At 57.9% G+C, this 22,843-nt stretch overlaps 1 protein-coding gene across 18 annotated transcripts; it reads left to right on the forward strand.

Moving 5' to 3' along the window:
* The first annotated feature begins 459 nt into the window (after nt 1–459).
* Nucleotides 460–22,765, forward strand: EPN1 (epsin 1). 18 transcript variants are annotated; one of them, XR_013410330.1, is made up of 11 exons: nt 460–711; nt 3,780–4,129; nt 12,371–12,620; nt 15,777–15,901; nt 16,209–16,283; nt 16,775–16,858; nt 18,563–18,866; nt 19,451–19,561; nt 19,715–19,824; nt 21,686–21,988; nt 22,153–22,765. XR_013410330.1 is itself a non-coding variant. In XM_077981901.1 (11 exons), the coding sequence occupies exons 3-11, from the start codon at nt 3,902–3,904 to the stop codon at nt 22,359–22,361; spliced, it is 1,656 nt and encodes a 551-aa protein (XP_077838027.1). In that variant the 5' UTR covers nt 460–1,951; nt 2,319–2,491; nt 3,800–3,901; the 3' UTR covers nt 22,362–22,765. The 18 variants fall into 18 exon arrangements, 16 of the variants coding, with proteins under 16 accessions (XP_077838027.1, XP_077838022.1, XP_077838020.1 ...); XR_013410332.1 differs by having other exon boundaries at nt 3,800–4,129; XM_077981901.1 differs by lacking the exon at nt 16,209–16,283 and adding an exon at nt 2,319–2,491 and having other exon boundaries at nt 460–1,951; nt 3,800–4,129; nt 19,715–19,801; nt 21,731–21,988.
* The last annotated feature ends 78 nt before the right edge of the window (nt 22,766–22,843 follow it).

The following is a 22,843-nucleotide window of genomic DNA, read 5'->3' on the forward strand; positions in this document are numbered from 1 at the left end:
CCCTCTTCCTCGGTTCTGGGCTCGGGTGGCGGTTCCCTTGCAAACCGTGGGCCCCTGATGGGGACGCCCTGGTGCCGGCGCCAGCACCCTCGGGGCCTTCCCTGCTTGCGCGGCGCGCTCCTCGGGGTCGGTACAGGCATAGTCCCGGGGGGCGTGAGGTTCCCGAGTGCTCTCCCACCCCGCCGACAGGAGGGAGGGTGGCCGAGCGGGCCGGGGCGGGCGCGGCGTGGGTGCGCCAGGAGCTCCGCGGTTGCCGCCAAGCCAGCTTGAGGGGACCCCCGGCGCCCGCTGAGCACCCCGCGGAGCCCCCACGGCAGCGGGTGGAAATGACGTAAGGCGCCTAGCAACGGGGGCCAGCGCGCCGGAAGTGATGCCTTCCAGGTTGGCTTGGCTGCGGAAGCGACTCCCGCCAGGGCGGGGCGCGGCACGGGAGGGCGGGGAACGCAGCAATTTCCGCTTCCGGTCCGTCGCCTCCTTCGGTTGCTTCCCGTCTCCTCGGCGGCTCCCCTCCCCCGCCGGGCTCTCCGCGCCCCTTTTGGGCGGCGGGGCGGCGGAGCCGTCGGCGTGCGGCCCTCCTTGCGTTCGTGCGTGCGCCCGTGGCGCCTCCTGGTCCGCCGCCCGGGGCCCGGCGCACGCCGCGCGACACCGAGGCCGAGCGGGGTAGGGGGCTGACCGCCATGACCCCCCAGAGCCCGGCGTGAGGGGGCCGAGGTGAGCGCGGGGCGGAGCGCGGGGGACGCCGGCCCGCCTGCTCCGGGCGTTCGGGCCTGGGCCGCGGCGCGCGCGGGCTCGCGCCTGGCCGGTTCTGGGTGTCTCTGGCGGCCTTTGTGTCTCTGCTCCTGTGTCGGCCTTGACTGCCCCCGTGTCGGTTGTCTGTCTGTCTGTCTCTCTCTCTCCTGTCTGTGTCTGTCCGCGTCTGTTTCCCGTGGGGCTCTGCCTGTGCCTGTTTCAGTGGACTTAGAAAAGGGTTTGGAGAGAGGAGTGTGTCTGTCCCGGGTCTCTTTTTCCTCTGCCTGTCAAGTCTGTGTCTGTCAGGATTTTGTTTGTGTCTTTCGAGTTTCCGAGTCTTCATTTCCCTAGTCTCTAGCCCTTCCCTGCGGGCTTTTCTGCCTATGGTGCAAATCTTACCCCCGTCCCGTCTTAACATCGGAGTTTTGCCCCCATACCTATCACCTCCAATCCTGAAGTTTCTTTCCAGGAGTCTGTTCCCTGGTCTAGAATCTGCCCCCTTTCCCCTGTTTTCTGAGTCTCTGGTGTGGTGGTGAAGAGCCCCAGCCTTGGATTCAGAGGCCCGGCTGCCTGCTAAGCTGTGTGGTATTTGCCAGGTGATACTCTCTCTCTCCAAACCTCAGTTTCCTAGTCGTAGGAAATTCGTAGTTCGTAGGCGTTCATAGTTTCTACATCATTGGGTCCTTGTGCCTGTAAGTGGAGGTGATACATGTAAAGTACCAGACGGTATCTGACACATAGCAAGTGTGTAATTACTGGGAGCGCTGGTTTTTGTTATTACAGTGCTTAGAGGTTTTTACACAGTAAGTGTTAGATATCGGTCGGTTATTGGAGTACTCCTTGGAGAACTTTGCCATATCCTTTGTATTCTTTTTAATCTAATAATTCTCTTGGAATCAATTTAATTTGAAATACGATCTCATTCTAAGCAGTATCTGAGAAATGGTAGCTTTGATGTGCTAGTTGGGTATTTTTTTCTAATGCACGCCAAATAAGTACACAGTATTAAGATAGTGCATTTTCTGCCGCCACCCTTTTGGAACTGTTCTCTGTTTTTTTCTCTGATAATAATAGCAGCCAGTGTTATTGAGCGCCTACTATCTGTAGGGCACAGAGCCAAGCACTGTATGTACCCATCTTATTTAATCAACAGGCCTGCCAGGTAGGAATTCTTTCATTTCAGAGTTGAGCAAACTGCATCTCAAGGAGGTTGGCGCTGCAGGTAGCTGATGTGGCCAGGATTTGAACCCACATTTTATATTCTTTGCCATTAGATTCCATTTTTCTTGTGTCTTATTTCTCGCCAGGTCTCTTTGTTTCTGGGCCTCTGTCTTTCCTCCTTGGCCTCCTGCCTCCCTGTCTTCCCATGTTCTTGTATCTGCTGTTGCTTGTATCTTTCTCATTGTGTCTCTGCCTAGCTCCTTCTGCCCGGGTTTGGGTTTCTGTGTGTCTCTCTCTGTCCGGGTCTGTCTCTATTTCTTGTCAGTCCCCTTCTCCATATTACATCATCTCATCATCTTAATGTGTCAGGCTGGGGCTGCTTTGGGACTCTGGAGATTTTCTTTTTAACTAGCTACATCTGTCTTCAGGTGCCTGGCTCTCTAGTCTGAGTTCGAAGCAGGGGTCAGCCTCTGTCAGTCATCCCTGTCTCCCCTGGGCTTACATCATGGTGGGGCTTTGAAAATCTCCCTCTGTGGCTTGTTGGAGCCGCATAGACTGGTGATGAGAGCTGGCTCTGGAACCAGGCTGCTCCAGGAGTAAGGTGTGTGTCCCTGGGCACGGGGCTGAACCTCCGTGTCTCAGTTTCCACCCTGTGAGGTGACTATGAATCATGGGGTTGTTTCAAGATTAACTGAGTTAATACATGTAAAACGCTTAAAACAGTGCCTGGCATGGGATACGAGCGCTGGTGTCATCATCGTTTGCTTGACTCTCCTGTTTCTCATCACCAGTCTTGGAATGGGTTAGTTTAATTGAGGTTAATTTAAAAGTATGAGTTTTGGAGTTCAGGTGGGCCTTGGTTTGAGTCTGTCCTGCCATTCCTGGTGTGTGACCTTGGTTGAGTTAGTTAACCTCCAGGAGCCCAGTCTCTGCATGCAGTATTGAAAAATGTCATGTCCCTCTTGTGCTGAGTGAGCACCTGGCACACAGCTGGGACCCAGGCAGTGGGGCTGTTAGGTTCCTTATCTCTCCTGAGCCCTGGGCTTCCCCTGTCCTTGGGACGTCTGGTCTTCTGGCTTCCCCGGTTCTTCCTGCCGCCCTGGGTTGGCTCCGTGCTCCTGCCCCTGTTTTTAATCCCTTCATCCTTCATCAGCCTTCTTTCTCATGTGTCCTTGTTTTGCTGTGGATTCCTGCCCGCTCCGTCCTTGTTCCAGAGGTCTGTCCTGCCCTCCCTCTCCACTTCCTCCTTGCATGGTTTACTGAATGGTTTTTCTGGGCCAGCTTCTTTGGTAGGAAAAGCCACGTCTAGACAAACATGTTCTCTGCCCCCATGGGGCCTGTAGGTTGACCTGAGCTACAGAATCAGACAAAAGAATATAAAATCATGAGGGAGGCTGGGTTTACTGATGAGGCTCCAGGGAAAGGTGACCATGATGTTTGAGTGTGGACCTGGGAAGTGTAAACAGAGCACTTGGGGTGAGTGGACATCCCTGGGCGAGGAAGAAGGAAGAGCGCATGGGCAGGATGGAGTGCCTGCGGATGTGCTACCAGTGTTTACAGGGCGTCAGTTCCCTAGATGACTGCATGGAGCCCCATTTGACGGAAGAGAAAGCAAAGCTGAGGTGCAGGAGATGGCAGCCCACCCAGTGTGGCCTGGCCAGGAACTAGCTGAGCCAGGGTGTGGGGCTGCGATGTGCCACTGCATATACTCTGCCTCACTGAGCAGGGCCCCAGCAGGAAGGAGGCAGCCTGTTTGAGGAACTGAAACATGGATGGGGTTACTTTGAGACCTAGAGGTTAACAAGGGACAGAGCCTTCTGGGCCACAGTTAGGAACTCATCTTTGACCCTGAGGGCTCTGGGCAACCCATGTCCCACTTGTGTTTCCAGAGGTCCTGTTCCCTTCTCAGATGCGGTGACCTGCCAGCGCCTGCTGCAGCCTTCGTCCAGGAGTCACCCCGTCTCTCCACACATCAGGGGCCCTGTGCCCCTTGCTGCTGCAGCCGGGCACCATGTCGACCTCGTCCTTGAGGCGCCAGATGAAGAACATTGTCCACAACTACTCAGAGGCGGAGATCAAGGTTCGAGAGGCCACGAGCAATGACCCCTGGGGTCCGTCCAGCTCCCTCATGTCAGAGATTGCTGACCTCACCTACAACGTCGTCGCCTTCTCGGAGATCATGAGCATGATCTGGAAGCGGCTCAATGACCATGGCAAGAACTGGCGGCACGTCTACAAGGTCAGCGTCCCGCTCTCCTCCCCAGGCAGGTGCAGGGGCTCAGGCGGGAGGGCAGGAGCCCGTGTTGTGCACCCTGCCTGGGATGGCATCCCGGTTCTCAAGAGGAGCTGTAGAAGAGTAAAATCTCTCTTTTTGTTTAATGAAGGCAACGAATGTAAGGCTAAGAAGTTTGGAGCCTAGTGGTTAAAATCTGTTTTTTGAGTGAGTGGTGCATTCGTAAGATTCATATGCTCAGGAGGCCTGAAAGGGCCCACAGTGCCCATCTCTTCTGTGTGCCCAGATACCCAGTTCCTTTCCTCACAGCAGCCAAGTTTCTGCTCTGGGCCCCGTCTGTGAACGCCCCTCAGGCAGGTGTGTGCTCCCCGTGGCACAGGCGATGCCACGCTGGGGATGAACACTGGAACAGTGTCGTGTTCTCACACTGCTTGTCAGACTCAAAAGCCTGCATACTGTTTGCTGGCATCAGTCCGACAGTGGGAGAGATGGGACCATAGGGATGGAATGCAGAGGGCAGGTTGGTGCTCGCCGGGAGTTGGACGGGAGGGGTCACCTACAGAGGGCAGCACAAGGACATTTCGGGGGCAGCGGGACTGTTCTGTGCCTTGAGTGCCGTGGTGGCTTCATGTCCTGTGCATTTGTCAGAACTCAGACTGATGTTAAAATGAGCGAGTCTTACCATATGTAAATTAGACCCCAATTTAAAAAAGGAAAAGGAGATTTTATCTTTACATTGCCTATCGGGATGTAAAAGATTTGCTGCTTTTTTTTTTCTTTTACAACTGCAGAACTTTCAACTCTATGGATTGGTCATAATTTATTTAACTAGTGACTTGTTGATGGATTTTTTTGAAAAGGGTTTTGCAGTGTTTTAAGAATGAGATTGCCGTGAATATCCTTGTACCTTTGCTGTTTTCTAGAACTGGAGTTGCCGAGTCAAGAGGCTCGTGCATGTGTAATTTTGGCAAATGTGGCCAAAGTGCCCTCCATGGATGTGGCCTAGTTGCTGGCCCTGATCCACTGACCACACACGCAGATCGCAGGTTTTGGGTCAAAGGGCTCGCACCTGTGAGCAGGACTCAGCGAGTGGGTTTTCAGTTTGCTGTTCGTGGGGTCCAGGGGCCTTAGCATCCCCACCTTTGGTCTTTGGTTACTGTGTTCCTCGTGTTACGGCAAAGTGGCCAAGGACGTGGGCTGGGCCGGGTTACTCTCCTGGTGGTGGGATCTCGGGCTCATCCCTGAATCTCCCTCTGTGAGGGCCCATGGAGTTGATTCACGTCTGACTCGGGTTAGGGGCTGGTGAGTGTTAGACAGCTGCTGTTGCGGTCCATTGGCAAGCATCTGCAGAGGGCCCGCTCTGGGTGTCTTGGTGCACCAGACCTGCAAGCCTCCACCCTCGTGCACTTAGACCTGGGCCTTTTCTGGGCGAGGTCCCTGTCCTTGCTGATTTTGGAGACTTCTGCCCAGGTGAGGGCAGTTCCCTCCACTCACAGATGAGGCTGAGGCTGGGAGCGCTGCACCACTTCCACGTGGGAGCAGGGGCTGAGGCCTATTTCCTGTGACTGGTTTTCATGCCCAGCCCGACACACCAAGATTGGGTTGAGTCATAGGTTGAATCAGTTATTGGTCATTTATTGTGAAGGGCTGGGAGGCGTTTGTTTAGTTGAGGATCTTGGAAAAGCCTGGGGGTGCAGGGGAGCCTCTGTGGAGGCAAGGAGGAGGGGCGGGGCTGGAGGGGCAGGTGGGGCTGGAGGGGTGGGTGTGCAGAGGTGATGAATCCAGAGGGGCCCTAGACGCGGATCCTTCCTGGCTAGTGGCCAGAGTGATGCTGCTGGGGGCAGAGACAGAGTGGCCTGTGGGCAGGGCTGGCAGGTGCCAAGGCCTGAGAGTCTGCTAGGGAGCATGCGGTGCTGGTGGCCGGGGTGGACGGCAGGGCAGGGCAGGAGAGGGATGTGGCCTTCAGTGCCAGGCCGGGGCTTGGGGTGCTTCCTACAGGAGGTGGGAGAGCCTCCATGGAGAAGCAACTTGATTGTTTTTGTGCATGCCGCACTTTTGTCCTGAGGTTGGTTACCTGTGGGCAGCCTCTTGCTGGACGGTGCTGGGGACCCAGCCCTGATCAAACCCGACCCCCACCCTCAGGCAGCTCCCAGGTCGGTGGGAGTTGAGCCGATAGGCTGGCGGGTGCCATGAAGGAGGGAACACAGCACAAGGCTCTGCGGGCCTCAGGCAGTCAGGGCAGACTTCCTGGAGGAGGCAGGCAGCCAGCCAGTCACAGGTCTTAGCCAGCCTTTCTTGCCTGGTTCTTTCTAATAACTTTGTAAAGGTGGGTTTACTGAGGTATAATTTGCACACAGTAAAACCCAGCCTTTCAAGATAGAGTTTTCTGGGTTCTGACAGATGCACGTGTTTCATAACTGTCATCACAGCCAAGGCATAGAAGGTTTTTGTCACCCTCAAGACCTCCCCTGTGGTTTTCGTAGCCCCTCTGGGACCCTCCCCAGGCCTGGCTGTTCTTGCTGTGTTCACCATCCTCACAGCATCTCTTGATTCTTGAGACTGTCCTTTCTATGCTCCCCACAGCAGAGTCTGGGCGCCGGCCTTTCTCTTTGAGCTTGGGGATCCCCAGCCCATGTGGCTGAGGACGTGGGGTTCCTGCTCCACCCTGAACTGCTGATTCCTCACACTGAGAGTGGGGTTCAGCCTCAGTACCCCCGGGGAGGGTTGATGGTGTCTGTGGAAACCTGCTTTGGTTGCCGCTTGTGCTGCCTGCTGGACGCTGTCCTGAGAGCAGCTTTGTGAGGTCAGCACGTGTCACTGTTGTCCCTGCTGTGGCATGTGCTGATAGCTGAGCATAGGCACAGGGCAGGGGTCCAGGAGGGGTCCCTGCGTCCACGTCTAGCCAGCGCCTCCCCTCTTGGATGACCACTTCTATCCCGCAGTCCCCTTCTGGAAGCACAGGTGATGAGGACAGCCCCACAGTTCCCAGAGGCCTGAGCCGCTGTGGAGCTGCTGCACGCCCTGTGAGCCTCGCCGGAGCCCTCCGTGCTGACCTGTTCCGGCGTGAGGGCGGGTCCTCTTGCTTCCCACCATCCCTTTGCCACATGGTCTCATCTTGTCACTTCACCCCAGGTGGTGGGTTGTGCAGGAGCAGTCTTTCCACTTTGATGGATGGGGAAACTGAGGCCCAGAGATGGGGGAGGTGGCCTGCTCAGGCTTGTGGGGGAGCTGGGGCTTGGGCCTGTCCAGAGCCCAGGCTGTCCCACCCTGTGGCCCTGCTGGCTGGTACTTTGTGGATCTTATTGTCCCCGTGGAGAAGGAGGGTGATCTGGCTCTGCACGGCCTCCCTGCATGGCCTTGGGGGTGAGTCTTGGTGAGTAAGGGCCGGCGTTTATTTGGTACCTTGTATGTGTAGCACACGTAGGTTCTCATCAAATCCACAGTTGCCTGGTGAAGGAAGTTCTTTTCTTCCTTTTTCTCTGTTTTCCAGATGAGGAAACTGAGACACAAAGGAGCTCAGCTCTACCACGCAGGATGTGGTAGAGCCAAGAGGAGTCCCGAGCCCACCCTCTGGGCCCTGCCCCGAACCCCCGCTCTGGGTCCTGCCCCGAGCCCACCCTCTGGGCCCTGTCCTGAACCCCCACTCTGGGTCCTGCCCTGAGCCCACCCTCTGGGCCCTGCACTGCCACCTCACTTCTGAGGAATGCAGGGTCTCTCAGTCTTGACTTTAAACCAGGGGTCAGCAAAGTACAGCCCACTGGTGAAATCCCACCCACAGCCGTTTTTGTAAAAAAGTGAAGGAACACAGCCAGGCCCATTCATCTGTGGCTGTGGAGTAGTTGAGACAGAGAGTATATGGCCTGAAAAACTGAAATTTTTTCATCTGGCTCCTTACAGAATGTTTGCTGATTCCCGTTTTAAACTTTATTTCTGCATTGCAGCATGTCCTTGATAAAGCTGCCTTTGGCATTAAAAAGGACTATTACTTTATGCAGTTGCCCACTGCTTTTTGTTTGTTTTTAGAAAAGCAAAGGAAAAACAACTTACTCTGCAAACTTTTTTTTTTTTTTTCAACTTTTTTAGAGACAGGGTCTTGCTCTGTAGCCCAGGCTGGAATCCATCAGTACAATCGTAGCTCACCGAGCCTTGACCTCCTGGGCTCCAGGCATAGTTGAGGAATAGCTGGGACCACAGGCACGTACCACCATGCCTGGCTATTTTAAAATTTTTTTGTAGAGATGAGGGGTCTCACTGTATTGCCCAGGTTGGTCTTGAACTCCTGGGCTCGAGTGATCCTCTTGTCTTGGCATCCCAGAGGGCTGGGATTATAGACATGAGCCACTACATCTGGCCCACTTGCTCACTTCTTTTTTTTTTTTTTTTTTTGAGACGGAGTCTCGCTCTGTCACCCAGGCTGGAGTGCAGTGGTCGGACCTCGGCTCACTGCAAGCTCCGCCCCCCGGGTTCCTGCCATTCTCCTGCCTCAGCCTCCCGAGTATCTGGGACTACAGGCGCCCGCACCACGCCCGGCTAGTTTTTTGGTATTTTTTAGTAGAGACGGAGTTTCACCATGTTAGCCAGGATGGTCTCGATCTCCTGACCTTGTGATCTGCCTGTCTCGGCCTCCCAAAGTGCTGGGATTACAGGCTTGAGCCACCGTGCCCGGCCTGCTCACTTCTAAAATAAGATTTTAAATTTTTCATTAAGGAATTGCATACTAAGCACATCATGAATGTATAACACATTGGACACCTGTGTAGCCTTCGCCTAGAGGGAGGTAGAGGATGCATCCAGCCTTCCAGGTTCCCTCAGGAAACCCGTCTCCTGCGGGCACCGTGTCTGACTTCTGTCTGCCAAGACTGTTCTTGAACTTTATATACGGGGAGTCACGTGTGGTCTTTTGTGTCTGGCTTCTTTTGCTCACCATCACCATCAGGTCAGCAAGGTTGACTGTGCTGTTGCATAAAGCAGTTTTTGTTTATTTTGAGAAAGAGTCTCACTGTTGCCCAGGCTAGAGTGCAGTGGCGCGGTCTCGGCTCACTGTAGCCTCCGCCTCCTGGGCTTAAGCAATCCTCCAGCCACAGCCTCCCAAGTAGCAGGGATGACAGGCACGTGCCACCACACCTGGCTAATTTTTTGTTATTTTATTTATTTATTTATTTATTTAGAGATGGGGTTTCGCCATGTCGCCCAGGATGATCTTGAACTTGTGGACTCAAGTGATCCACCCCCTTCAGCCTCCCAAAGCACTGGGGTTACAGGATTGAGCCACTGCACCAAGTATAATAAGATTAAGTAATAACTTATTCTTTCTTATTTATGAGACGGAGTCTCGCTGTGTCGCCCAGACTGGAGTGCAATGGCGCGACCTCAGCTCACTGCAACTTCTGCCTCCCAGGTTCAAGCAATTCTCCTGCCTTAGCCTTCTGAGTAGCTGGGATTACAGGTGCCTGCCACCACACCTGGCTAATTTTTGTACTTTCAGTAGAAATGGGGTTTCACTATATTGGCCAGGCTGGTCTTGAACTTCTGACCTCGTGGTCCGCCCACCTTGGCCTCCCAAAGTGCTGGGATTACAGGTGTGAGCCACCGTGCCCGGCCTATTTTTTGTTTTTTCTTGAGACTGAGTTTCGCTCTTACTGCCCAGGCTGGAGTGCAGTGGCGCTATCTTGGCTCGCTGCAACCTCTGCCTCCCAAGATAAGTGATTCTCCTGCCTCAGCCTCCTGAGTAGCTGGAATTATAGGGGCATGCCACCATGCCCAGCTAATTTTTTGTATTTTTAGTAGAGATGGGGTTTCACCATCTTGGCCAGGCTGTTCTCTAACTCCTAACCTCAGATGATCTGCCCGCGTCGGCCTCCCAAAGTACTGGGATTACAGGCATGAGCCACTGTGCCCGGATATTTATTTGTTTCATTTATTGATTTATTTTACTTATTTACTTATTTATTTTTGAGACGGAATCTTGCCCTGTTGTCCAGGCTGGAGTACAACGATGCGATCTCGGCTTACTGGAACCTCTGCCTCCTGGGTTCAAACGATTCTCCTTGCCCCACCCTCCTGAGTAGCTGGGATTACAGGTGCGCACCACCATGCCCAGCTACTTTTTTGTATCTTTAGTAGAGATGGGGTTTCACCATGTTGGCCAGGCTGGTCTCAAACTCCTGACCTTGTGATCCACCCACCTCGGCCTCTCAAAGTGGTAAGATTACAGGCATGAGTCACCACACCCGGCCTTATTTATTTATTTTTAAATGGAATCTCACTCTGTCTCCCAGGCTGGAGTACAGTGGCGTGATCTTGGCTGACTGTAAGCTCTGCCTCCCCCATCCAAGGGATCCTCCCACCTCAGCCTCCTGAGTAGCAGGGATTACAGGTGTGCACCACCATGCCTGGCTAATTGTTTTGTATTTTTAGTGGAAACGGTTTCACCATGTGGGCCAGGCTGGTCTCGAATCCCTGACCTCGAGTGGTCACCTGCCTCAGCTTCCCATAGTGCTGGGATTATAGGTGTAAGCCACCACGCCTGGCCTTGTTTATTTTTAATTTCAGTGTATGTGGTAGTCCCACTGTGTGAGTGTACCATAGTTTATATATGCAGTTCACTGTGGGTGGGTTTTTGCACTATTTCCCACTTCACAATCTTTTTAGCTGCGATACCAAAGTCCAGAGAGCTCTGGAAACAAAAATGTTTCATGATCCATTTGGCACAAAGTCTGACCCAGACTGAAGTGAGGTCGTTTATATGGTGTCTGCTGGTCCCGCGGTAATGTGGCTGTTGGCAGGACTGTGCCTGGAGCGTTCTCTTATGTGTTGTATGTGTGTTGTTTTCCTGGTCTGAACTCAGGAAAATTCTGAATTCCAAAACACAAGGGCCCCAGGAGTTGTGGACCTGGGACTGCCTCTTGGCTTAGGGTGTGATAAAGCATAGAAATGGCTTATCTTCTTTCCTTTCTCTTTTCGTGTCAATACCTTGAGGGCCGGTTAAAGACTAATCTCTGATTACACTGTAAATGCTGTTAACACACCTTTGAAAGGCCCCTTGCCAGAGCTAGGTCCAGCTGCCTCAGAGGGCGAGGAGATATGAATGGCCCTGGCATCTTTCCTGGCAAATTTCTCCTTGGTTCAGACGGAGCTTAGCTGTGATAGCTGACTCCTCCCCTAGGAGCCCTGGGTGGGTTTCTGTGGCTCTGTGAAGGCCCTGGAATCACCTGCAAAATCAAAGGTGTGCCTTTTTCTGAGGTCAGTGACCAAGATACCCACTGCAGAGCCTTAAGGGGGCCATGACCCCTCAAGCCCAGGACTTGAGCCTGAGCTAGGAAGAGCCACGGAGACCTTGGTCCCCCGGCCCCTACTATTAATTTCCACTTGTTGAAAGCAAGTTTGTTTTCATATTATAAAATGCAAACGTACCAAAGGGTGCAGATTGAACGAACATGTTCCCTCTGCCCTGTCCTCTTGCTCCTGGTGGTGTGGAACCTCGGTGCCCCTCCCGAGAGAACCCAGGCCTGCGTGGGCCCTTGCGTGGATCTCTTCCCTTCTTGCAGAGGTGACAAGCTACTGCTCCAGGCTGTTGATACCAGCGTGAGGTTTTACAGTCAGAAATGCTGACACATTTCAAAGTGAATACTAAGACCCCCTTCATTGTGATTTAACTAATGTGGTTTTCTTGCCATGTTACTTTAGATTTCAGTTGTAGAGAAATAGGGCTCCGGGATGCCAGGTGATGCCCACGGCGGCTGTGGTGCCTGCGGCTGCCATTTCCTCTTTTATTTGGATCGAGATAGAGCTCCTACAGTGTGCAGTCCTCTTCATACCGCACAGTTCAGCGGCATTCGGCCCATTCACAGTGCTGTGCGACCACCTCTGTCCAGCTTCAGAACTCCTTCATCGCCCCCGAGAGAAAACCCATAGCCTTCAGGTGTTCCCTCTCCATGCCTCCCTCCACCCCCGGCAACCCATAATCCACTCTCTGTCTGTCTGGATTTGCCGGTTCTGGATGATGCATGTGGACGGAATCCCAGGCCGTGTGGCCTACTGTGTATCTGTCGCTGAACGCAGTCCCTCCGTGGCTGGTCCCCGTCACAGCATGGGGCCGTGTCGTACTCGGTGGGGACAGGTGGGTTGTGGGACTTGCACCCAGTCAACTGCCCCGGGGCCTGGGCCGTCTCCAGCCTGCCTTGCGGTGCCTGCCCGGCGTGCTGACCGCCCAGCGTGCTGACCGGGTGTCCCTGTGCCCGCCCGCAGGCCATGACGCTGATGGAGTACCTCATCAAGACCGGCTCAGAGCGCGTGTCACAGCAGTGCAAGGAGAACATGTACGCCGTGCAGACGCTGAAGGACTTCCAGTACGTGGACCGCGACGGCAAGGACCAGGGCGTGAACGTGCGCGAGAAAGCCAAGCAGCTGGTGGCCCTGCTGCGCGACGAGGACCGGCTGCGGGAGGAGCGGGCGCACGCGCTCAAGACCAAGGAAAAGCTGGCACAGACCGCCACGGGTGAGCCCTCCCTGCGGCCCCTGACGGCCTAGAGTCTGTCCTCTGCCTGCTTCCCTGTCTCCCAGCCAGGAGCCACTGAGGCGTCCCCCTTTTCCTCCCCTCACCTGGGACCCTTGCTCTGGTCTCACTTGTGCCCTTTTTTCCCTTAGGACCTCCCATGCAGCAGCTCTGGGGCCCTTCCTGCCTCTTGCCTTGTGCCCCAGGGCAGGTCTAGAACTGGGAACTTTTATTCCACTTCCCCATAGGCTCAGGGCCTGAGGGCGGTCAGTGCTGGGGACAGTCACACAGTGACTCCCGAGGGTGCCGTGCTTCTGTCTGCACCGAGATGAGGGAACATCGGAGAGGCAGAGGGTGGCCTGGAAGGGGCACAGAAGGAAGGCCAGAGCCAGGGCCTGCAGGTTGCACCAGGCATCTGGGCCTGCGTTAGGAGCCTTGGCAATGCCTTCCGGAGGTGGAGGACTCAGTCTGGTGGGTGGTTACCAGCCCTGAAAACAAAACTTGAAATAGTGCCTCCCACATCGTCAGGCCAAGATCTGCCCCACGAAACATTTCCAGTTATGTGATGGGTGTGTGGGCCTTGGACTGTGCTGGAAAGTGTGAGCTATGCTGGTCGCGGGCTCACAGCCGTGAGGAGACTAGTCCTGCTGCTCAGGACTGGGAGGGAGGCTGGAGAATGTCTGTGAGGCTCTTCTGCTCTCCAGGAAGAGTGGAGGTGCCTCAGTTAGTGGGGGTGTGTGAGATGGGGAGGGGCCGCTAGAGCACTGCCCTGGAGATGGAGGTGGGTCAGCCAGGCCGGCACAGACAGCACGAAGGGCCTGTGGCCCCCATGGGGTCTGGCTCGAGGGACTGGACTTGTTTGGGGAGTCTAGGCCTTCTGTTTGGACAGGTCTCATTTGGGATCACCGTTCAGCACCCACGGGGATACATGGGTGTGATGGGGTGTGTACGGCCCTGCCCAGAACTCCAGAGTAAGGACCCAGGAGCTGGTAGACGGCGTGAAAGCAGAGTGTGAAGTGGAGGGAAGAAGCTGGCGTGGCGTGGGAGTGCTCAGAGCCGGGGACACCAGGAGGGAGTGTGGGCGGCAGAGAGGGGCTGGTCAGCTTGAGGCAGACAGGTGGGCGGCGGGGTTGGGGTGGACTGAGGAGGGACGTTGGCAGGAGCTGGGAGGAGAGCGGGAGCCTCAGGGAAGAGGCCTGAGGGTGGGAGATCCTGGCTTGGGGGTGGTCAGACTCTGTGCAGGGCCAGAGCCAGCGTCCTCTGCGTTGCTGGCCACGCCTTCCCATCCCAGCTGCCTGGCCCTGTCTGCCAGCAGTTGCTGGGAAGCGGCTGCGCCCCTCTGACACTCACCAAGGACTCAGGAATGTGAATTTCATGTAGTTTTCACTGTCTTTTTAAGACTTTTCAGTTACTTAATTTTTTAAGGGTACTCGAGTTTTCGCCCATCTTGGTGCATTCTTTTCATTGTTTCCCACCATTGAAAAATGTAAAGGCCTTTCTTGGACCTTCTCAGGCCAGCTGTGGCTGCCACTGTGGTGTGCTGGCCCCTGTCCTGGAGCGAGCTGTGTGGAGGGCTGTGGCCGGGGAGGAGGTTGGGGGCAGCTAGGGAGTGCGTCCTGAGACCCCCAGTGGGTAGGGAAGGGCCTGTGGTCCCTGGGCAGCACCGAGGCTGGGGGATCCAGTGATGGGAAGGCCCGGGTGTTGCTGGCTGGGTGCCGTGTTACCTGTGATGTGGGAGGTGCGGCCCTCAGGGCTGCTGGGCATTGGATTTAGCCACCACTGGGCTTGGGGGTTGGGGCATATGCAAGGTAGAGGTTGGGCAATGGGGTGTAGATTCCCAGCACCCACCACTGAGAGTCCCCAGAGCTCAGGAGGAAGTCGCAGAGGCAGGGAAGAGGAGGAGGGGCCACAGGAGCGTGGTCCTCCCTGTGCCCCGGCCTCACCCGTGCCCCACGCTGCCCTTCCATCTGCCCGTCCCCCCAGACGGCCACTTACCCACCCAAGTCTGTCAGCCGCTGCTGGTTCTCTCATCCTTTCTTCGCTCATCACCCCAGATGGTCACCCTTTGGCCTCGCTCTGCCGCCCACGTGCTCCCTGGGCATACCATGCACCCAGTCCTGCTGGGCACGCTGCACGGGGGCCAGCCTGGGGGCCCCTGAACCTGGTGCAGGTGGGGCCGCCAGACAGCTGCCTGCTGTAGCTCCGGGCGAGGGGAGTCAGGGCCTGCTTGTCAGGGAGAGGCCTGGGCCCGGGGAGTGGGTTGGGTGGGGACAGAAGTATAGAACACAGGTGCAAGGCGTCTTGGAGCTGGAGCGGACAGAACTTGCCGACGAGTGCACAGTGGTGGGGAGGGCGGGGCAGGAGAGGCAAGGTCCACCCTGGGGCTTTGGAGGCTGGGGCGATGGCCCCACGCTCGGCGGGCCTGGGGCCTGGTTGGAGCCTGTTCTCTGCACCGTGGAGGGGCCCAGGGTCCACAGGCCTTGAGGGCGGAGAGAACAGTGTCAGGACAGAGGGTAGGCGGGGGTCACTGAGAAGATGCTGCGGTGGAGGCGGGGATATCTCAGCACCCTCCTGGAGGGTCCGGCCGTGCTTTCCTGTGTCCTCTGTCCCTCCTCCTCCTGCTCCTGGAACCAAGGGCTCCTTCCTGGCCCACTCCCCAGCCCTGACCAGGCCGTCTCAACAGACGCTGTTCTCCCACTCTGAATTCCAGTTGTTCCCTGCCAGAGCTACCATTCTCCACAAGCCCTGGAAACAGAGGCCTGGGAGACCCGGGAGGAAGGACCTCCCATCCCCCAGGGGCCCAGCGACAGACCCCAGGCACGCGGGAAGTCCTGGTGGTGGCAGGGCTCAGAGGTTCCTGGGGTTCCCCATCTGCTTATCAGACTGACTTTTGCTCTGGTCCTTCCCTGATGCCTGGCCCCTCCCATGGGTGGGGCTGCCTGCACCCCCCTCCGGGGACCCTGCATCCCCACCCTTTCTCCTCTGGGCACTTGGTGTCTGGTCTCTGCCTCTCGGTCCTAGTCTTGGCCTTCAGAGGCTGTAGGGTGGGGGACTTGGGGGGTGGGGTTGGACACAGAAGCCCCCATCTCTCTAGGCTGTGGGGTTTCCTGTCTCTCGTTCCCTGGTCTGGGTCTCACGAGTTTCTCCCCCACCCTCCAGCCTCATCAGCAGCTGTGGGCTCAGGCCCCCCTCCTGAGGCGGAACAGGCATGGCCACAGAGCAGTGGGGAGGAGGAGCTGCAGCTCCAGCTGGCCCTGGCCATGAGCAAGGAGGAGGCTGACCAGGTACTGGGCGTGCAGCTGGGGCTGTCTGTCCGCCACCCGCCTCCACGTCTCACCTCAGGCTGCCTCCCAGCCAGACGCAGGCCTGGCCCTCACTGTCGCTGCTCCACGTGCTGTCACTCGTCTCCTCCCCAGTCCTGCCTCATCCTCACCCCCCGTCCCTCTGCGTGTCACTCTCTGCCTGTCCCTCACTGGTTCAGGGACCCCAAGCCCTCTCTTTCTTTGACCCTATCTGACTCTGGCTCTACCTCTTTTCCTGCCTCTGCCTCTGGCCCCTCCCGCCATGCCCCTCACACTCTCTCTCCCCCAGCCCCCATCCTGCGGCCCCGAGGACGACGCCCAGCTCCAGCTGGCCCTTAGTTTGAGCCGAGAAGAGCATGATAAGGTCAGAGCAGCCTCCCTGCCCCTGCCAGGGACTCCCCTCAGACCAGCCCCATCGCCCCTTCCTAAGTCACCCCCCACCATCCTGCTGGGCTGGAAAGCCCACAGGCTCACGCATGTTGAAGCCTCAGTACCTTCAGCTGTAGGATGTAGGACCTCTGGTCAGACAGAGCCTGGTGGCGGCCAGCGCAGCCGTGCCAAGGTTGCTTGGGTGACCAGGGTCCGTTCCTCCCCCCAACACAGGAGATACCACTGAGGCGGGTGCCTGTCCTCCCTGGGTGCCCCAGCACAGCACCCCACTCCCCTCATCCCCGTGTCCCACCCGACCTTTGACCCAGGTGCCCCATCCCCATTTCATACATTGTCCGCATCCCATCGAATCCTTCAGCCGCCTTCGTTGGGGTGGGAGGGGTTGCTGGGGCTTCCGGGCTGAGGTGGCATCTGCCTACGGCTCACGTTCTCATGTCTCCCTGGCTGCTGCCCGTGCCCCAACAGGAGGAGCGGATCCGTCGCGGGGATGACTTGCGGCTGCAGATGGCGATCGAGGAGAGCAAGAGAGAGACCGGGGGCAAGGAGGAGGTGAGCGGGGCTTGCTCTGCCCTCCCTGGCCCCCGCAGGTGTCCGTCCGTTCCATCGCTCATTCCTGCATGGCCAGGTCCCTGGAGCAGAGGCTGAAACACAAGGTCCTGGAGCTGGGCACTGGGTTTCCAGGCCCGGTCGGCCTCTCACTGCCTCTTCCTCCCTGCTGGGCTGAGGCTGGTGACTCACCAGGCTGCCCTGTGGCCACCTTCTGTGGTCAGCACTGGCCATCTCTCTTCGGGCCGAGCACCATGAGGGCCACCCCCACCCGCCACAGCTGAATGGGGAGGCCCAGAATAGGTCAACAGCCTGACATGGCCACAGGAAGGAGGGTGCAGGGCTCGCCCATCTGTTACACTTTCTTCGGCACCTCCTTGGTGCCATGCCGTGTGCTGCACAGCAGGGTCTGTTGGTGAGTGATGAGGCATGGTCCCGCCCTTGCAGACAGTGTGTCTGTGGCATTCCTGTGCTCTGCGGCTGAGTAGCAAACCCTCCCACAACCTTGCGCTTTCAGGTCACGCTTCAGTACTTCTCTGTGACGGGGCCCTGCTGGCTGGTTTTGTTTCGTGTCAGAGCTGAGGTCACTCACGCCTCTGGTCCCAGGGCGTCCGCACTGGCCTTGCCCTCCAGCCTCCTCCCCTGGCCTCTCCCCAGTTACTAGTCTGTCCCGAGTGTCCTCACAGCACAGTAGCCGCTGCTGCCCCACCCCAGCACAGGCTCATCGGGCTGGGTCGGAGTTGGCTCCCAGCCTGTGCACTGCTGTTGGTCTCAGCAGGTCCTGAGGCCAGCCCAGGTTTGAGGGGTGGGGACAAGGCCCCCTCTCCATGGGAGGCGGCAGACAGCTTGTGGCCATAAGGCACAGTGGGACTTTCTTGGTAGATGGAAAGCCTCTTTATGTTGGCCTCAGCCAAGGGGTCTCTACCAGTGTCCCCCACAACTCAGTGACCCCAGTAAGGGCTGCCCCGTTGGAGGAGCACCGGATCTCACCCATCTCTTCTCCTGCCCTGGACTCAGCTCTTCTTCCCCTCCCATCCCCCCGGGGCCTTTGCCTCACGGTGCTGACTGGAGATGTGTGCATGAGTCTGTTGGGGACACTTGCACTTTCCGAGATGGGCTCTGGTTAGCTGGGCCTGTCGTGTGCCACCCCAGAACACAGGACCTTGCAGCGTGTGTGTGTGGCGTGGGAAGGCCCGCAGTGCGATGACTGTGGGGTGACGGCAGGGCAATGTAGGGGGCATCATGAGAGGTGCTTAGGGTGACCTGAGTGGGGTTCAGGGGGGGCTTCCCCGGGGAAGGCATGGAGCAGGGACTGGGGGCTGACTGAAGAAGGCACGGTGGGCAGAGGGAGGAGTGAGCTGCTTTGGGTTGAGTGAGGGGAGGGCTTGGCCTCCATCCTCAGTCAGGGCTGGGGAAGGACCTGGGAGCAGGTGGGGTTAAGGGGCTGCCCTGCCGTGGTGTGGAGAATGGATGTGGGGCAGGGGTGTGGCCTGTTTTGGGGCTTCCTGGGGTGGGCCGACCCTAGGACGTACGAGGGAGGGAGGGTGGGTGGTGTGTTTGGGGCCTGCCTCCCTCTTACCCCTTATGGATGGCTGCTGTCTGGACACCCAGGGCCTGGCCACCTCCCCAGCGACGGGCCCCAGCTTGGTCCTTGTCCCGGGCTTCCCACCACTTCTTCATGCTCCTCCTCTTCTCTCTCCCCCACAGTCGTCCCTCATGGACCTTGCTGACGTCTTCACAGCCCCAGCTCCTCCCCCGACCACAGACCCCTGGGGGGGCCCAGCACCCGTGGCTGCTGCTGTCCCCACGGCTGCCCCCACCTCGGACCCCTGGGGCGGCCCCCCTGTCCCTCCAGCTGCTGATCCCTGGGGAGGTCCAGCCCCCACGCCGGCCTCTGGGGACCCCTGGAGGCCTGCTGCCCCTGCAGGACCCTCAGTTGACCCTTGGGGTGGGACCCCAGCCCCTGCAGCCGGGGAGGGGCCCACGCCGGATCCATGGGGAAGTTCCGATGGTGAGTGCGTGGCCTGCTTGCGTGCGGCCTCTATGCCTGTGTGCACCTGTCCTTGGTTGGCTGTGCCCTTGGACAGGGACAGATGCAGCCAAGTGGCCCCGGGCAGTGGTGGGGGCGTCCTGGGTACAGGGGAGGGGGTCAGATGAGACAGCCCAGGACAGGGCGTGTGAGATTGTGCCTTGGAGGACAGGGGGGTGTGCTATGGGGAGCAGCTCAGCCAAGGGGCACAGAGGCTGCGGCCAGGGCAGAGCCTGTGTGACGTAGGCATCTGGGAAGGGCGGTGGGTAGAGCTGGGAGGTGCGGGTGGAGAAGGGCCTGACACCCAGCTGGACAGGGGAGGGGTGGGGGAGCTGAGGGAGGGCTGGGTAGGTCTGGCAGAGGCTGTGGGGAAGCCCCTCACCCCAGCTGGGGTCCCAGGGCCAGAGCCTGGCAGTGATGCCCAGTTGGAATTTGAGTTTGTGTGCGGGAGACCGGGAGCAAGGGAGCTTTTGTGTGAACAGCCACAGATTCAGAGGCAATGGTCCCCCCGGCCATCTGGGCAGTCAAGGTTGCCAGCTCCTCATGCTCTTGTGTCCTCCAACCAGGTGGGGTCCCGGTCAGTGGACCCTCGGCCTCTGATCCCTGGACACCGGCTCCAGCCTTCTCAGATCCCTGGGGAGGGTCACCTGCCAAACCCAGCACCAATGGCACCACAGGTACTGCAGTGGGGGTGGGAACGGAGCCCCGGGCAGGAGTGAGTGGGAGATGTTAGAGTCGAGCATCCTAAGGAAGGGTGGACGCCCGGACTGGAGGTGGGAGCTGAGGCGGGGCCCCAGGGAGGGGCTGAGCAGAGCATCCCGACCCCACAGCCACCGGGGGATTCGACACGGAGCCTGACGAGTTCTCTGACTTCGACCGACTCCGCACAGCACTGCCGACCTCCGGGAGCAGCGCGGGTGAGCCCCTGCCTTTCTTCCCAGTGGCCAGAGGGAGCCCCGTTCCCGGCTGTCTCTGTCCCACTCCAGACAGGGCCGGCTGGACTTAAGGATGAAAAGTTGACTTGGGTAGAGTGGGCCAGAACCATCCGCTTGTCTTTAAAACAAGTGTGCATCTTGATTTTAGAGAAATTGCAGACTTAGAAACAGAATTCTTCTCAAGGTTTCCCACCAAAATGTCGATCTCTGACCCGTCTCTGCCTCCACATCGCTTGAGTGCCTTGCAGACTCTTCAAGTGTGTCAAAGAACAGGGACTGTCTTGTCCTGTGCAGTGAGCTGCATGGACAGGGGTTTGGAAGGCAGCCGAGGCTCCCCTTCCAGGTCCCCAGTCGCCTGCTGGTGGCTCCAGGGCTGGCCAGGGTGCGTCCTCATGGGTGCTGCCTTTAGCTGCCCTGGCTCCTTGGGGTTTTCAGCTGGCGTAAGCCGGCACGCGCCGCCTGTGACGGGCCCATCTGCTGAGTCCCTGAGTGGCTACTCCGTCAGGAGTGTCTGAGGTCATTGTGGCCACTAGTGCTTCACCATGGCCTTCAGCTGGCACCTGTCTGTCCCATGATGAGTCATGTCAGCCTTATCTCTTGGTTTTTTTGTTTGTTTAAGTGAGCTGTTATTGAGGCACAGGTTGTGGTACAGAAACCTGTTTCCCCTGATGAAAGGCCGGTGGCTAACGGGGAGTGAGCTGCACCTGCACTCCCCTCCTCTCATTATCTAGGTTAACATAGAGCAGTTTTCCTTCTTTTAGGCCTTTTTTTGTTCCGTACAAATGTGTGCATTTTTTCAACAGTAGATAGAATTGTTAAATCTATTTAAAAAGAAAATCAGGCCGGGCGCGGTGGCTCAAGCCTGTAATCCCAGCACTTTGGGAGGCCGAGACGGGCGGATCACAAGGTCAGGAGATCGAGACCATCCTGGCTAACACGGTGAAACCCCGTCTCTACTAAAAAATACAAAAACCTAGCTGGGCGAGGTAGCGGGCGCCTGTAGTCCCAGCTACTCGGGAGGCTGAGGCAGGAGAATGGCGTGAACTCGGGAGGCGGAGCTTGCAGTGAGCTGAGATCCGGCCACTGCACTCCAGTCTGGGCGACAAAGCGAGACTCCGTCTCAAAAAAAAAAAAAAAAAAAAATCAGGCCAGGCGCAGTGGCTTGCGCCTGTAATCCCAGCACTTTGGAAGGTCGAGGTGGGCAGATCACCTGAGGTCAGGAGTTCAAGACCAGCCTGACCAACATGGCCGAAACCCCGTCTCTACTAAAAACACAAAATCAGCCGGGCGTGGTAGCACACGCCTGTAATCCCAGCTACTCAGGAGGCTGAGGCAGGAGAATCGCTTGAACCCAGGAGGTGGAAGTTGCAGTGAGCTGAGGTTGCGCCATTGCACTCAATCCAGGGAAACGAGTGAAACTCCGTCTAAAAAAAAAAAGTCAGACCTCCAGCCAACAGACGTCTTCACGCCGGCCCAGAACACGTGTCTTTGCTGTCTGTCCACTTGGAAGCTCCCGCTGGGGCTGTGTACTCAAGGAGCGTCTGAGGGCAGGCTCCTCTGAGCCTGGAGGCCCCTGTGAACAGGCCCCCGCTGCCTTCCCCCGTGGGCCTAGAGACCCTGGACAGCCCCTCCCTGAAGCAGTTGCTGCCTTGTGGTTGTCAGAGGGTGACACCTGCTTCCATCATCCCTCTTGCGTTTGTTCACTGGAATCAGACCCACCTTGTGGGAATCTGGGCTGACATGCAAGCTTTTGGCCTGGGCAAGCGTTGCTCCGCTCTGCACCTCATTTCCTCTTTCCTGAGGCTTCTGGGCACCGGGCTCTTTGAAGTGCCCCCTATGATGGCCTATACTGCTCCCAGGTTGGAGCCTTGCTATCTGCCCTGTCTGAGCCCCTCTCCCCGCTCCTTCCAGGAGAGCTGGAGCTGCTGGCAGGAGAGGTGCCGGCCCGAAGCCCTGGGGCGTTTGACATGAGTGGGGTCAGGGGATCTCTGGCTGAGGCTGTGGGCAGCCCCCCACCTGCAGCCACGCCAACTCCCACGCCCCCCACCCGGAAGACGCCGGAGTCATTCCTGGGGCCCAATGCAGCCCTCGTCGACCTGGACTCGCTGGTGAGCCGGCCGGGCCCCACGCCGTCTGGAGCCAAGGCCTCCAACCCTTTCCTGCCAGGCGGTGAGTGTGGGCCCATCACCTGCCCAAGTCCTCCCTGTGGGTTCCAGCAGAGCAGGTGCCTCACAGGGCAGGGACGCTTCGCCCCTCGCCTGCACGTGCTGGATGGACACAGGTGGGCCGCGCCACTGACTGCACTCCGTGTCTCTGGTCTTCTCTCCCTGCAGGAGGCCCAGCCACTGGCCCCTCCGTCACGAACCCCTTCCAGCCCGCGCCCCCTGCGACACTCACCCTGAACCAGCTCCGTCTCAGTCCTGTGCCTCCTGTCCCTGGAGCGCCACCCACATACATCTCTCCCCTTGGCGGGGGCCCTGGCCTGCCCCCCATGATGCCCCCAGGCCCCCCGGCCCCCAACACTAACCCCTTCCTCCTATAATCCAGGGCGGAAGGGGGCCTGGCTCCATCCAGCTGCCCCATTCTGGCTCTCTGGGAGATCAGTGTTGTGAGTGCATGTGAAATGGGGGATCCCTGCCCCCAGTGCCCTTCCCCCTCCTGGGGCCCACTCACACTACATCCTCTTCCTTTCCCACCCCCACCTCCCCGGAGAGAAACTGGACATGGGGCCTGGGGAGGGGAGCTGGCCAGAGGAGGACCCCTTTCCCGTGGCATTAGAAGGGGGAGGGGCGGCTGGGGCCCCCACCCATTCCCCCTCCCTCTAAACTCTCAACCCTCAGTCAGTGTTTGAGCCTCCTTGTTCCCCTCACGCACCCCCTCATGCACCCTCGGTGAATCCTTGGTGATGATTTTGGCAACTTTGGGAATAAATGGCAATTCCCACGGGCTTGGCTCCCCCAGCTTCCCATCTGTGATTTCGCGTGTCCCCCAGAGCCCTTCATGCAGGGACCTGGGGCTTGGGTC

Source organism: Macaca mulatta, chromosome 19, assembly GCF_049350105.2.
Source record: "Macaca mulatta isolate MMU2019108-1 chromosome 19, T2T-MMU8v2.0, whole genome shotgun sequence".
NCBI classification, from domain to species: Eukaryota; Metazoa; Chordata; class Mammalia; order Primates; family Cercopithecidae; genus Macaca; species Macaca mulatta.

What these genes read in the sequence shown, in the direction of transcription:
- EPN1 (XM_077981894.1), top strand. Translation starts at nt 3,902, where the DNA reads ATGTCGACCTCGTCCTTGAGGCGCCAGATGAAGAACATTGTCCACAAC. An exon ending in GCTGGCACAGACCGCCACGG is followed by an intron (nt 12,621 to 15,776) that starts GTGAGCCCTCCC and finishes CCCACCCTCCAG; the next exon opens with CCTCATCAGCAGCTGTGGGC. An exon ending in AGACCGGGGGCAAGGAGGAG is followed by an intron (nt 16,859 to 18,562) that starts GTGAGCGGGGCT and finishes TCTCCCCCACAG; the next exon opens with TCGTCCCTCATGGACCTTGC.